The sequence below is a fragment of the Ciconia boyciana genome, chromosome 9, assembly GCF_034638445.1.
Source record: "Ciconia boyciana chromosome 9, ASM3463844v1, whole genome shotgun sequence".
NCBI lineage: Eukaryota > Metazoa > Chordata > Aves > Ciconiiformes > Ciconiidae > Ciconia > Ciconia boyciana.
The window spans coordinates 23,125,279-23,140,025 of record NC_132942.1 but is presented as its reverse complement, the minus strand read 5'-3'; the positions used below and the strand labels follow the sequence as shown (position 1 = coordinate 23,140,025).

The following is a 14,747-nucleotide window of genomic DNA, read 5'->3' as shown; positions in this document are numbered from 1 at the left end:
CAACCATTTGCTTTCTTCATCCATGTCATAGTAGAGATGAGATTGCGCAGAGCACAGGAGCAGCTACGCTCCTACCCTTTAAAGCAGCATGTCAGTAGACTTGTTTCTGTAAGTAAATAAATACCCAAAAGGTAAAGTAAATACCCGATTTACACACTGAGCAAAGAAAGTGGTCCCATCAATGCTATGGGGATTTTGCTTCTTAGTTGGTGTCTTCCAGCAATTTCTATGATGAGTCAGGCAGAAAAATAAAGATCCTGTTAATTACAAAAGTTGACATGGTAAGTCCAAGATAGGCAAGAGGATCTCCCAAACCAGCTACTCAACAGCTGTAGACTGAAGGAAACAGCAAAGAGGTGGGAAATAGATCTTCTGGTGGGACTTACTTTCCCTCGGTGATAAATGGACAACACTTGCTAGGATAGCACAGAGCTGTCTCCTACTTTTTCCACACCCAAGCTGCCTAGCTGGTAGCAAAAGAGCACAGAAGTAGGGAAGGACTCAACAGGTACTGAGTCCCAGCTGTAAGTCTCCTGTTCACATTTATAGGGATGGTTTCAGCTTGACCAAATCAAACACAAGCACTCAGCTGCATAAAGAATGCCCTCAACAAACACAATTTTTTATTTCTGTAGAAAAGAAGATACTTTTCAGGAAGGACCAGCTTATGAAACAGCAGTTTGCATGTTAATATACATAAATACACAGGGTTAGAATTTAGTGGGAAGTACATTAAAAAAAAGCTTTCAAGTACATAAAATAAATGTAGTAAAATTGGACTATCCCTTCCACATACCTGCCTCAGAGAGAAACATTTCTCAAATGGAATGAACTTTCACCCATGATCTGCCAACAGATCCTCCACTGCACACAAGCTGCAGGAGGGCGTGAGGATGTGCAGGGCCAGAGGATTAATATCCAGTGTTGGAGATTAAGAGCAGACTTACCCATGACAGGACAGTCCCCATTCTCTCAACTATCAGGATGTGTGTAGTGTGACAATTACCCAGCCAGCACGTTAAGAGAGCTGCAAGAGGTAGGAAATACCTCCTTACTTCCATCTTCAGGCCCCGGGAAGGTTAATGCTGTACAACTTCACTACCCATTACACCAGGGAAATCCTGTGACCCCGGGAGGCACTTAGTCACAAAAATTAGAATGTGGCCCCGCAGTCACGGCACCAGTGCTGCCAGGCAGTAAACACAACTGATGGACACAGAGCTTATGGAAAAAAGCTGCTGGATGCAGGCAGCCTCTTGAGTAGAAGGAATAATGTCTACAGATATGGAAGAATAGCACAAATCATCACAGACTTCCTGAAGATTTTCCTGCCAAGACACCATCAACAGAGAATTTATAGCATCATTTAAATAAAATACCAGTTCAAATGAATTTTAAAGACATTTGCCACATGCAGGAACCCAAAAGGCTGATCCTTATATTACAAACTTTAATCTGTTCCTTCTACTTTTTGCCCTATAGGAGTTTAGAGACCTGTTACATCACTAAATTATTTTATAAAATATTACAGAGGAGTAAAACTTAATCAGTCTCCATGAGAGAAGGAAAAGGCATCTGAACAACAGATATTCCCTGATGTTGCTCTACATGCTCTCATGTTAAAATTGTTAAAATAAGCAACCTGTGCAACAGGGGTTGTGTCCCATTTCCAAGCCATGCAATGGCAGAGATCCCATGTTTCGCTTCAGCTACTGCAAGTGCAAAGGGCAATTCAAGTTTTCCTACCAGTCTCCAAGACAAAAATTAAAAGTTTGCAAAAACAGAAACATTTAAAACTCTTTAAACACTTTAAATCAGAACAGTTTCTATCAGAATATGACATATTTTATGTGTTTAAAAAAACAAGGAACTCAGGTTATTAAATAAGAATCTACATATCTTAAAAATTGAGAGCTTTTTTACATTACAGCCAGAAGTGTTAATTGTCCTATCTTCCAAAGCAGGAACGTTCATAAGTTATTTCTTTGAAGCACCTCACAGAGGTTTTGATTGGCATCTGATTCCTCGGTCATCACCTCCACAGCCTCCCATTCCCCTGACCTGCTGGATTTCTTGATGGCCTCTACTACACTCTGCATGTACAAACCATCTTCAAAAGAGGCTGCCATAGAGACAGGTTTATGATCCCATGTCCGACGGTCTTCCTGGTCCTGGAAAGACTGCCGCAGCGCTTGCACCATGTACACCATTCCTTTTAGGTAAAGCAGCGGGATATCTTTAAACCCCTTATCCAAAAGGCCCTTGTTGACAGTCAGAGAGTCTGTAAACAGTAGTTCTTCCTGGAGTGCGGTGTTTTTCTGCCCATACAAGTCCATCCCGCGAGCTATGAGGCGACCCATAGACCCAACAATCATAACTTCATGGATGAATGATCCAGGCATGTTGAAGTTGAGAGTCACAGTGCAACAGACACCCTCGCTCATTACCATCTGGAAAAAGCAGAAGTCATCACTAGTGACATGGCGGATCCCGCTTATAGCTGTGTTCTGCTTCACAAAAGTCTTGAGCAAACCGTGAACCTTCTCTGCTCTCCTGCTGATGAGGTGAGTTAAGAGGTCAATAATGTAGGTTCCCATTGTATGCAGACCACCTCCTCCCATCAGCTCATCACAGATCCAGTTGTACTTGTGGCTGAGCAGGCTTCCCCCATAAACTCGTACGTCACAGATCATCACGTTGCCCACATAGTGTTCTTCTATCAACTGCTTCATCTTCACAAAGGCGGGCAAGAAACGGAGAACATTGCCAACGATGCTCATCAGCTTGGGGTAATACCTGGCAGCTGTGACCATCCTGAAGGCATCCACAGAGGTAGTAGCTTTCTCACAGATCACATTCTTCCCTATTCCTGCAGCACAAATGGGGAAAAAAAAAAAAAATAGCACACACAAGCAAAACATGCTCAGATTGCCCCAAAGGTTGTCAAGAAATGGTGTTTTTAAGAGCCAGGCTTTCTTGCTGCAATTTCAAAGGCAAAGGTCTGGGAACTAAAATAGGAATGCCAAGTACAGCAAGACTCAAAGCTGCTTCCAAGATGCTCCGGCTGCAGAGCTGACAAACTCCCACAGAGAGAGGCTCCAAATAAAGAGAGGATTTTTACATCGTAAAAGATAAATGGCCAAATGTTATCACACAGCATCAAAACAAGACACAATTTGTGTGTTGTAGCTATAAAATTATTTGAATGCCTGTACAGCCAGAGGAAAAAAACCATCACGTACCCTGCAGGGAAGAGGTGAGCAAAGGGGAGATTTGATTTTCACTTTGTATTTCACCATCACTATTAATTTATTATTTTAAATAGATTAATAGAAATGGGACATACAAGATACTTAGTGGCCTGCATACAGAATACAAGAATTAGAAATAATGTTTTGGTAGGTGGATTGTTTTAAAAGCATTGCTAATTGGAAAGCAAAACAGTTTGGTCTGCACATACAGCCTACTCGTACAATTAGACTGCAAGGGTGACTGTGTGAGTTACACAGATGAGAGCTGCACTCGCAAGCTGACCCACTGCATTTTTATTCCTACTCATGCACTTTATCTTGTGGTCAGCCTGAATCAATGTGGGCAGTCAATAATTCATTTTTTTAACTTTAAAGCAGAAATAAAGCAATACAAAAGACCATCCCAGCACAAGCTTAAACCAAATTCCTACATTCGGTGCTCTGCTGGTATTCCCTCTTCCTCCCCCATCTTCACCCTTTTCTCATGGCATGGCTTTACTTTTCCATATACTTCTGTTCTGATAAAATACTTATCTAATAATTTTTCAATGTAACAACCAGGGGTATACCTAGAAGTCTCCAGACATTAACTGGTGAGGTCAGCCCTGAAGGTCAGTCATGTCATACCACAGTTTCTGCTTAAGAATTGCAGGAATCACCGCACAAGGTGGTAGGCACCTCTCAAAGAGCTTCTCCTTACCCAGGAGCAGACTGCACTCCCTGCTCAGAACAGCTTTTAATCAACTCCCCGATGACAAGATACCAGCACAAGTGCTTCAGTCGGTCTCTTGCACACGAGGGGAAGCCAGATCCCACATTGCAGCTCCCGCTCTCAGCACTCCACCTCCTGGCTACACTGAGCAAGCCTTTCGGGAACCATCTGAGTGGTCCAGGGCCCAGTGAGCTTCCGTGACACATCACTGTGCCCAACTCAGCCAGGGGACAACTACAGCTAGAGAAAACTCAGAATCTATATTTCTAATAGATACCAGAAAAATCCAGTCAGAAAATGACAAGACTACAATTTTTAGTGGTCTCATCCAAAGAAATCCCCTAAATAGATGTGAGTCAACAGAAGCTTTAATGAACAAAGAGTAAGGTCAAACTCCCTGGGGACACCCTGGCTGCCCACTGGTAACCCTCTATGTCAGAGACCATTTCCAACTCTCCTGCCCCCAATCCTGCTGCCAAGACGAGGCACAACACTCTGTTCAATATTCTGCAGGGCTAGCTGAAGCATCTTGAGATGCTTCAGTGCCTCGTTTACCTGCCTTCTTGTTTAAATGGCACTTATCTCAAGCCAGGTTACAGTAAAATACAAGCAAAAAGAAAAAGTAAAAGGATCTTCACAGCATCCTAAGCAGACCACAGTTCTCAAAGTTCACAGAAAATAAAAGCAACTCTCAATCCGCATACACACGGGGTACAGTTCTGCAGTCAGTGCTCTGCTGGTGTGGCTCTCCCCGTTGCACAACCCCACTGCCCTCCACCATGTATCTGGCGGTACAGAAGCCAGCTCAGGGTACAAACCCAGCATGGAAATATTCACTCATCTTGGCTCTTTTTCTGGCAGGTTATTGGCCCGAGTTGACTCTTCAAGGACCCTGACAGTGTCCACACAAAAGGGGGTGGGTCCCTGCAGTGGGGGACCGGGAGCAGAAAGGACCAGGCCAAAGGAGACCACCCCAACTGCCTGGGGACAGCTGTTTCACACCAGCTGGTTTATCACACTAGGCTCCCCTTGTCCTGCCACCCACCCACCCACTCTCATCCTTGCGTCAGCACTGTGCTCTTTTTGCCATCATAGGCCGAGCCACTTGAGGAGCTGAAACTGACCGATGCCTTGTTTTGGGATGGCAGTCAGCACAGCTCACTGACAGCTCAGCGCAGCCCATCGAGCGCTGCCAGAATGCCAGGACAGAGACCTGGGTACACCATAGCATCTCTGGGATAATCCTGCAGTTCACCTCAGTGGGACATCCACCCGGCTGTCCCCAGGCTCACAAAGATGGCCATGCAGCAAGGAGAAGGGCCAAGTCAGAGATGGCTATGAGGTCCCTTACCAAGGTAATGTCCATGCCTTCTGTTTTCCGAGGCAGAGCAACTTATAACCCTTCTCTTGTTACTATTATTTTGATAATTAATAATCTGAACTTTGTACCATATTGTTTTCTTAAATCACCACTGCAAAATTTTCTGTTGAAGTCCCCACCAGCTAGGAGACATGAGAGCCACCACAGGGTCCTCTGTGAGCCAGTTGAGCTCACCAACTGAGCCCAGTTTAGAAAAGGAAGCTTCCTCTTTCCAAGCAGGCAGGTTAAATCAGCTCACAGGTGGGTCTAAGCCCACAGAAGGGGTTGCATGCCTGGAAGGAAGGAGGTGGAGCTGTGGAGTTGGGTTTCCCCACCTCAGAGGCAGCAAGCAAGGACAGCAACAGCTCCACTGCCTTTGATGAAGCTCATGGCAGGCTGTCCTAACAACATGCCTCAGGGTCTTCTCTTGTGCATATCTCTGAGCGAACCCTGTCTGCAGGGAGCACATCAGCTTCTGCAGACCATTGCTGCACTGAAGTCCTTCTAAGATGCTAGAGAGAGAAAGAGTCAATCTTCCTCCCTAGAAATTATTTCATTTTGTCCTTATCCAGGAAATAGGCTGTCCACCCTGCCTCATGACAGCCAGTGCTGCTTCACGTCCTGGAAGATGGACATTTCTCTGCCAGCCCACCCCGCAGTTACCAGCTCTGAGCCCCCACGTGCTCTGTAACCTGCCATGACGGTTCCTTGGGAAGTGCTTCTTGCTCTCAGTGCTGTGTTCGTTATTGCCGAATGTGAAACAATTTACCTAATGCAACCAGCTAAGCAGTGTGAAGGTATGTAGCTCTCTACTGGCTCCTACACTGCTCATGACTGCAATTAACCCTGAATGGCTTCAGGCTGCAGCATCCCCCAGAAAGGCAGCGCTGAGCACTGCCCTGGAGAGGGTATAAGGAGAGGCTGTACAGCCCTGCGTGCAGAACAGACGCACAGGCTGACTGACACACCCCCAGCCAGAGCACCCAACAAGCGATCAGACCTCACCCTGAACAAACTGATACTCTGCTCCTGGTGCACAAGAAATCACCTCTCCACAAGTGCATTTCCAGGCAGGTGCACCCTTCACAACAGTCATTACTAGCTCTGCACAAAGGAGAAACTTCTTATTTATGGCTTTTGAACTGGTTGTTGTAGTAAGAGTGAGGGAAAAGACAATAAAAGGTCACCATTGCCAGGAGTCCTTAAACAAACCATCTACTCCCATGGTCAGGGGCAAAAGCACCTGCTAGATTCCAATAATTTTCAAACCAATTCCTGATTTAGTAAATAAACTAAACATTTAAAAAGAGGTCTCTTAACTCTCATTAATGTAATACAGCCAAGTCATGGCTTCACTCAGTGAAATACCAGATTTAAAGTGTGTTCACATCCTATGGAAGCAATCAAAAAATAATAGGCAAGTCAAGACTTATCGGACAGCAGAATAAACTAGACTATTTTCTCCTAAAGGAATCTTACGTCTCTAGTCAGATCCGCACTGTCCATCAGCAACTTCTCCTGCAGCTGGTTAGCCACACCACATCCAAAACTTGCCATATGTGAAGTATTTTACAGTCCTGGTTAATAAAATGCAAGCACAGAAAACTTGCTTTCTCATGCTACCTGGTGGACACTATCCAGAGCCATGACAGGAGCTGGGGATGGAAACAAGTTGCAGCAATTGCCAAAACTCCCCAGCCCACTCCCTCCTCCTGGTAGGGAGGGTGCCAGCATGGGCAGGAGGAAGGGGAAGAGACCCTTCAGCCTGGTGGGGCCTTGGGAGGGGGAGCATTCATGGAAAGATGGGAGTAGTGCAGCCCAAACCTTAAAGAGTCAGCCCTCTCCTCAATCAACATGCATGTGAGCCAAGGTCTCCTCTCTGCCTCAGGCCAGGTCTGTATCAGCAGGCCACAAGAAGGACACTGAGACCACACCTGGCCCACTGCTCATCGAGGAGGTCCTTCACGTCCCAGGGGGGCCCGCTGACTAGCCTGGAATAGGAGGTAGCTCACCAGGGCTCCTGACAGCGAGAGGTCCTGCTGTCCTGTGTCTGGGTGGGACAAGCAGGGGCACCCATGCACAGAGGTGTCGCTACAGTGCAGTCAGGAGGGGACCGGCTGCGTGCCACACAGCCTGCCCAGGCAGTGCAAGGAGAGGGCTGGCCTGGGACAGCCTTCTCACCATGGCAGCTACCACTTTAACTCTTTGGTTGTTTATTTGCCTGGCTATCATAGCCACGGCTGCCCATCCAACACTTTCCATAAGCAGCTAAAGTCCCTAGCCTTGCCCCTCTCTGCACAAGTTATAAATAGATTAAGTAGTTTGAGTCAACTTTATTCCATGTGAATATGTCCATTGAACTGAAGCCCCAGTTCTTTACTCCTCTGAATAACGTCAGATACCTGAGGTTGCACCTAGGAAGATGTACAACTGGCTGCTGTTGAAGTACACCGGACCATTGCTTTGTCTACCATAAGAAGTTGGGAGTGTCTGAGGAGTCTTTCCAAATAACCAGCTGTTTCAGATGTACTTGCTTTGGGAGCCTCCCAATGAATGAACAAATGAATGAATGAATTCCAAAACACACTGCTTCATTTCATTTGTTTGCCTATGGTTTGAAAAGACCTCCATGCTACTTGTTACAGAGACGGGAAGCACAAGCCAGCACTCATAGCATGCTTGTTCATCCTGTTTCAAGAACAGGAAATCTGGATTTGTCACAACACAAAGCAGTGATAGAGCCCTTTCTGACTCTTTCCTTCTAATTAACACATAGATGCTATAATTTGTAGGGACCCCACAAAATCGGGGGGTCAAACAGTCTATGTTGCAAAGATGTCTAAGATGATGTAGTCAACCAAGAGAGACAAGTAAAAGGTTCCTCTGTAGCCACTCCACAAACCATCCGTTTGACGGCTGGGCTCAGTACATGCAGCAGCATTAACTTTAGCATCCTGAAGAAATTTTACTCTGAGGACTTCTCATGTTCTGCCTCCCTGAACTTCTCCTCACACGCAAACATCCCATGTTTTACATTCCACTCCAGCCGGTAACTCTACTCTGTGCTCACCTAATGCAAAGATGGGTGCATTTTAACTGTGGGACATGAACCACAACACAGACATTTTGTGAAATTAATTTAGTTCCTCTGAGATCAAAAGAAGCACAAATTTTAGGATAGCTTCTTGCTTTGCCTGTTGTGGAGATAAACCATAAGATCACACTGATCTTAATTTGAATTATCCTCTGGGCTTTGATCTGTTCTGCCTGGTTCATGAACTCAATCCAGTGTTACTGCTTTGTCCCCGTCATGCCAAAGTTGTACTTAGGCTTGTTTATGGATTTCTGTCAGTAAGAAACTTACGCAAGCAAATTGCATGGCCTGGAAAAACAGTGTCTCTCTCTACTCTCTGCCATATATAAAAATTTAAGCACATTAAAAAAAAAAAAAAAAAAAGAAAGTAGAAAGTATAAGAAAGTATACAAATAAGTAATAAAAGTGTAAGCACTTTAAAAAAAAAAAAAAAACAAACACACCCACCCCAACAAAACAAAACACACAAGACCATTAGTACTGCACCACATCTGATCTCTCCTAAAGCCCAGTCTCTCGGCTAGTAAACACCAATCTATTATACACAATTCACAGCCAATAATTCTCCAATTATAAACATCATTGTATCAATTGGAACTTTCAGAGAAAATGTACTTGCCATCTTTGGCCCTACCCTGATTTTGTGTTCCTTCAGAATGCTCAATCATAGCAAGCCATCCAACACTGGCTTAAAATATGTCATGACATACTCGGTAGCGGATCTATAAATACCATTGTGACGAACCTAGAAAGCTGAAAGACAAAGTCAGCATCATATTGGGTCCAAGATGCCTGCATCAGTTTGCAGATCACAATGTTTCAAGACAGACAGAAGTGAAGAATAAACCACCCTTTACTACTTCATCCATTGATTTTCCCTAGCTTTTTCAGCTTTCCACTTGTCTATACTTCCAGTCAAGCATACATATCACCTCTGTACTTCTGCACCAGCTTTATCCCCCTTTCCTCCTCTGGATAATGCCATCTTATGGGTTCCCAGCCTTCGAAAAAAGAATCTCAATTCATTTTAGTTATAATTCACCAGAGAAGGTTCAATCCTCTCCTTTAAGCCCACTTGACCATCAAGAGTCATGAGAACTAGTGAAACACTTACTACCTAACAAGTGTTTCAAAGAACTTTTAGCATATTTAAAGAGATAAATTCTAAGTTATAGTTCAAATATTCAAAAATCAGAATACCTTAAATTCAAAGGACAGTAGTCTAACAAGGTAAACAAACAAATCTAACAATGTAAAAAAGAAGAAAAAAAAAAAAAAAAGCCTGAAATGTCCCTCTGCATATCTAAGTGGCATTGCAAATGTTTGTGCAGGGAGTTGTTTAATTCCAAAACAAATTACTGTAGAGCAAAGAGGCTAAGAACAACAAACCACCGTGGCTCACATGGTTTGAGATATTACCCATCCTAAAATTAACTCATGTGGATCTCCTGTAAACACAGTAAAAATATCACACTTGTTATTTACAGAATTATACGCATACTCACACCCACGCTGTACTACGTGAGAGGATATTAACACTACAGTGTCACACGCTGGAGAATTAAGAAATGTCAGGGTGCCCGGACAGTTGGCTCCCACCTCCCTGCCCAACCAGTTTGGGGTGTCATCCCTCCTCTCCCAGACACCTTAACCCAGCCCATCTTGCTGGATTCCTCCTGCTGTCCCCAACATCTCCTCCTCCCCCAGCATATGCCCTCCTGCATCAGATGGAAGGATTCCTCCAGCAAGTCTGCAACCGGGACCGTATCAGCCTGCTACAGACATGGGTGTCCAAAGAGAGCTCCAGGTGGTGGCCAGAGTCAAAGCACACTGGCTGAAAGCAGCATCTGCAGAGAATTTAAGTCCTAACTCACAAGATTCTACTGAGTGCATGCAAACATTTTTTCAAAGGCTTTTAACTTTCAAGTTTGGTTTTATTTGTGAGGAAAACAGAAAGCAGAGCTGAACAACCCCCCACCCCAGGCAAATCTTGGTTTCCTATTGCAGGGAAGACCTGAAATTAATTAAGCAACTTGTTTGGGTTTTTTGTTTTTGTTTTTTAAATGGGCATAAAAACATTTTACCCCCTCATCATCATCATCACCTCTGAAACTGCTCATTTTTATTAAAACCTCCCCACAATCAGTTAAGTCTGAAGAAAACATGGGATATTTTAGCGCAATTAGTTCAAGATTTGCAAAGCTATAAGCAATTATAAATAGTATTTTTACAAAAAATTCTAGGTAATCTTTCTTGTAGATGGCACTACCAATTCCACACAAAACCTTTAGCACTGCATTTGCATGTTGGTGCAACCAGAATCGTGCTGGGATAACAGCTTCAAATTTCAATCTGCCAACAAGCTATGGATTTTTGGTCCAACTCCAAAGATAAAAAGGTACCTAGAGCCTTCACAGCAATTTGCCGAGTTAGTGGTGGAGGGATATTGATGCAAACCAAATCTACGTCCTGGTGCAGCAAGACATCATCAGTCCGACTCGTGTAGAAGGATATGTTCATTTCCTCTGCCAGCTGTTTGGCTTCCTCTTCAGTCTTCCCCCAAAGCGCTTCAACGGAGAAGCCTTCTGCTCTCAGCAAGGGTACCAGTACCCGGGCGGTGCTGCCAGTTCCAAACACACCCACTCCAGGAAGCATTTTCATTCTGCATTCATTCAAGCATCAGGGTCTACACGTAGGCCTTCAATAAAGTGTTCAGCTCCTCAGCTTTCTGTTCCACCCACAGGTCCTAAAACGTGAAAAGTTACAAGTCAGTACCAACAAAAGGCATATTTTGGCATCAAATGCATCTAGCCTGAACGCTAGCTTCTACCCTTCATAAGGCATTCAAAATTTTCAAAGATCCTAATGAAAAAAAAGCCAGAAAATCCATAGAGAATAGTATTAAGGGACAAGTCAAACAATCCTACTGCAGAAGAATGGTAGAAGGAAAGCAGCTTTACAAGTCACGAACATCTCCTGCGTTTCAAAACTCAGGACACATGTACAGAAACACACATGAGCATGCCGGGACAAACCAGACACGGCGAGGCACAGACTGGGAGCAACAGGAAGCATCAAGGGGACAGGACATAAGAACCTATCGCAACAGCAGTAAAAGCAGTACTGCTGTAGTTGTGATGACCTAAGTCTCTAAATGAGATAAAGGTTTGTAAGATGACGTAATATCTTTTATTAGACCGACTGAGATAGCTGGAAGTAATAGGCAAGCTTCTGGGCACATAAATCCTTCTTCCAAATTAAATACACAAACTGAAAACAACTACTTGGAGCTTAACAATTTTATGGCAAATAGTTAAGCCACTCCAGAGAACATCTAGAAAATATGTCCTGTGGGAAAAGCCTGGATTCACTGAGCTTGTTTAGTCAGGGGAGGAGAAGACTACAAGGAGAGGTAATGACAGTATTAAAATACATAGAAAACTGCTTTCAGAAAGGAAAAGGGCGCTCCTCTATGTCCATTGTGGGTAGTTAAAAGTTTTACTTAACTCGGGACAGTTAAAAATATCTCCTTCTGCCTGTGCCATTTAACCTCCAGGAATGCAGGGTTTTGCACACAATTATTATATTCCCTACACACAAACATTTGGTTAAGTCACACTTCTTTTCTTCTTTTAAGTATTTCTTGGTAAATTAATCCCTTTGGATCCCTACTTGCCAGTTTGGCTTAGAACTGCTTCTGGCCACAACTGGCTGAACTGCCTTTAGCATTCACTTGAGCGCTAACTTCGAGGAGAGATGTCAGAAGTCTCCTCAATCTGTGACACCACAGCTACCTATGATCTGGCTTTTGTTCTGTGCCTTTTGAATTCTTATCTGCTACACCCACTGTTGATGTTTTCTGAATGATTTTTTTTTTTAGAAAGAAAAAGTTTTCTTCATTTTATAAACATGACAAATTCAGTTTTCTTTAGAAGCTGATTATGAAAAAGCAAAGACCATGTTGCAAAGAGAACTGGTACCAACACCAGATCAACACCTTTGGAAAAAATCCCCACAAGCAACAAGAATCACAATCTGTTTTGGAAAGAGGCACACATCTCCCCATCCTAAAATACTCGCACTAAGTTACAACGCGTGAAAGCAAATCCCGACACAGCACCAGGAAGTACCAGCATGCAAGTCAAACTACCCACAATGCAAACACTTTGTATGCTATCAGCATTTTGTTAGTCTGGGGGGGTACCTACACAGACCAGCATAACAAAACTGCAACCCTGACTGAATTTCTAGGTATTTTTGTAGTATAAACTAGGAAACAGCAACAGCAGCACTTATGAATATTTATTTTGCAAAACACAAACAAATATTTACAGATGCAATAAAACACCTTATGAAATGTTTACCGAATTAATTCAGTATGTTTTTTGCTTGTTCTGTGCGATGTTAGGTTTGCAGTGATACAGTCATGATCTGTCTTTATAAACAAAATTAAGATTCAAATGAATTTTGTTCAACTCATTTTTATCCGACATTTAGCAGAACACTCAAATAAGGATGGTATCAAAATGATCTTGAAAATATTTACTATTCTACGTAAAAGGGTAATTTACTGGCAAGAAAGACAGCTTGTATTCAGGCCTGTTTTCTATAAATGACACAAAAATAAAGTCTTGCGGCTGCATGGATGGTTAAGTATAACTGTTGAAGTCCCCACACATATATATTTGGTAGTTTACAGACTGGAAGAAGAGAAACTGCTTGCAGTAAAAAGAGCATAATCTTCTTTTGAACAGACACAAACTAAGTAAGGTGGAATAGAGACAAGGTCAGTGTGTGCCTGCTTGCACCAGATCGCACAGACATGCTCAGCAATGTCAAAATCACACAACAAGACAAAAGTTTAGAAAAGGTTGAATTCTTTGAAAATGCTATTAAGAGCAAACTGTAGCACTTAACGTGCGCAACAGGAGACTCCTGATATTCAGATAAGCTGATTTCTGTAACACTCGCTCATTTTAAGTTCTACTTTTTTCTGTTTCCCATCCAACTGTCTCTTAAAAATCTCAGTCAGGTGGAATTCATTTTAAACAAGTAATATTTATTACAAGTAATAAAATTGTTACTGTTTGTGACATTCTCATGGGTCTTAAGCTTGCATGAGAATCTTTGACAAAATCTACGCAGGAACTACTCAGATTTTCACTTTGCACTAGGAATCTTGCACCAGTGACATTAATACACTGCAGAAACCTTCTGTGAAAACAGATGCTACCTCAGAACTGTCAGTTCTGCAAGGACCCCAGCAGAGGTGACCAAAATACTGGTAGAGACCCCGGGCATCACTCTGGAAGCCAGCAAGGTCTCTACAGGAATAGAGCTGGGGAACTTCACTGGTCCACCTGAGAAGCTGGAGGCCACCTCATACATGAAGCCATTTTTTCCTGTCAAACTGTTCATCCAGCCTTCTGGCACGCATATACCTGAAGCTCTGTATGTAATGGCTGATGTGCATGTGGTTCATGAGTCAATCTCAAAGAGATCAACATGCTTTCTTTACTAAACATGCTTTTAATTCAGTGCAAGTGGGATGTGCGATAACCCACGAGTCCAAAGCCTCGAGCAACCCCCACCACACCTCAAGACAAGGCCGGTGCAACGCTCTGTCCTTCCTGGCCCAGATGTGCAACGACAAAGGCCCATTTCTGGCACACTGCTTCCTGCAGGTACCGCCAGAGGTCAAAGGCAACGGTGAGGACTGTGCCAGAGACAGCAGCATCTGGAAAAATGTGGAAACCAAAACGGCCCTCACGCTATCATTGTGCTGCAAATGTCGGGGGAGGGCCACAGCAGCCCCGGGGATGCCTCTGGCATGGCTCACGGCGCTCTCTGCTGACTGGGGATGCAGGGCTTGGGCAGCTGCTCTTTGTGCGTGGGTCCCTCACGGGACTGGACGGGGCAGGCCCCCACCTCACCCCAAGGCACCGGCCCACACCGAGGAAATCCCGCTGATACCACCCGGGGCCCTCGCCGGCCGCGCCCAGCCCAGCGCCCTCGGACAGGGCCGCGCCCCCCGAGCCGCCAAGCGGCTCCGAACCGGGGAAAGAGGGGTCCAGAGGGGGGGGTGCCCCGAGCTGCCCTTACCTGCCGCTGGCCGGCGGAAGGGGCTGCCGGCACCGCCCGCACCCCCACCCCCCCCCCATCCTCCTGTCGGGCGCGCTCCCGCGGCGGCTGCTCGCTCCCGGCGTGGCGCGCGGCGACGCCCCCGCCCTGCTCGGCCTGCGCAGACGCAGGCGCGGCGGCCCCGCCCCTTCGCCGGGCAGCGGCTCCGAAAATGGCGGCGTCCGAGGCGGCTTCCCCCACGGCGTGGAG

At 44.8% G+C, this 14,747-nt stretch overlaps 1 protein-coding gene across 4 annotated transcripts; it reads right to left on the bottom strand.

Annotated features, from left to right (window-relative positions):
* Window positions 1–610: 610 nt before the first annotated feature.
* GFOD2 (Gfo/Idh/MocA-like oxidoreductase domain containing 2) lies at window positions 611–14,640 on the bottom strand. 4 transcript variants are annotated; one of them, XM_072873151.1, is made up of 3 exons: window positions 14,520–14,640; window positions 10,820–11,163; window positions 611–2,869 (listed from the first exon to the last, which is right to left on the bottom strand). In XM_072873151.1, the coding sequence occupies exons 2-3, from the start codon at window positions 11,076–11,078 to the stop codon at window positions 1,971–1,973; spliced, it is 1,158 nt and encodes a 385-aa protein (XP_072729252.1). In that variant the 5' UTR covers window positions 11,079–11,163; window positions 14,520–14,640; the 3' UTR covers window positions 611–1,970. The 4 variants fall into 4 exon arrangements, with proteins under 4 accessions (XP_072729252.1, XP_072729253.1, XP_072729255.1 ...); XM_072873152.1 differs by lacking the exon at window positions 14,520–14,640 and adding an exon at window positions 14,014–14,473; XM_072873154.1 differs by lacking the exon at window positions 14,520–14,640 and adding an exon at window positions 12,782–12,838.
* Window positions 14,641–14,747: the final 107 nt, after the last annotated feature.

Bases quoted from the DNA above. Each gene is read 5' to 3' on its own strand.
- GFOD2 (XM_072873151.1), bottom strand. From the start codon at position 11,078: ATGAAAATGCTTCCTGGAGTGGGTGTGTTTGGAACTGGCAGCACCGCC. The intron at 2,870-10,819 runs GTACCTTTTTAT...TTTGTGCTGCAG, and splicing joins AATTGCTGTGAAGGCTCTAG to GAATAGGGAAGAATGTGATC.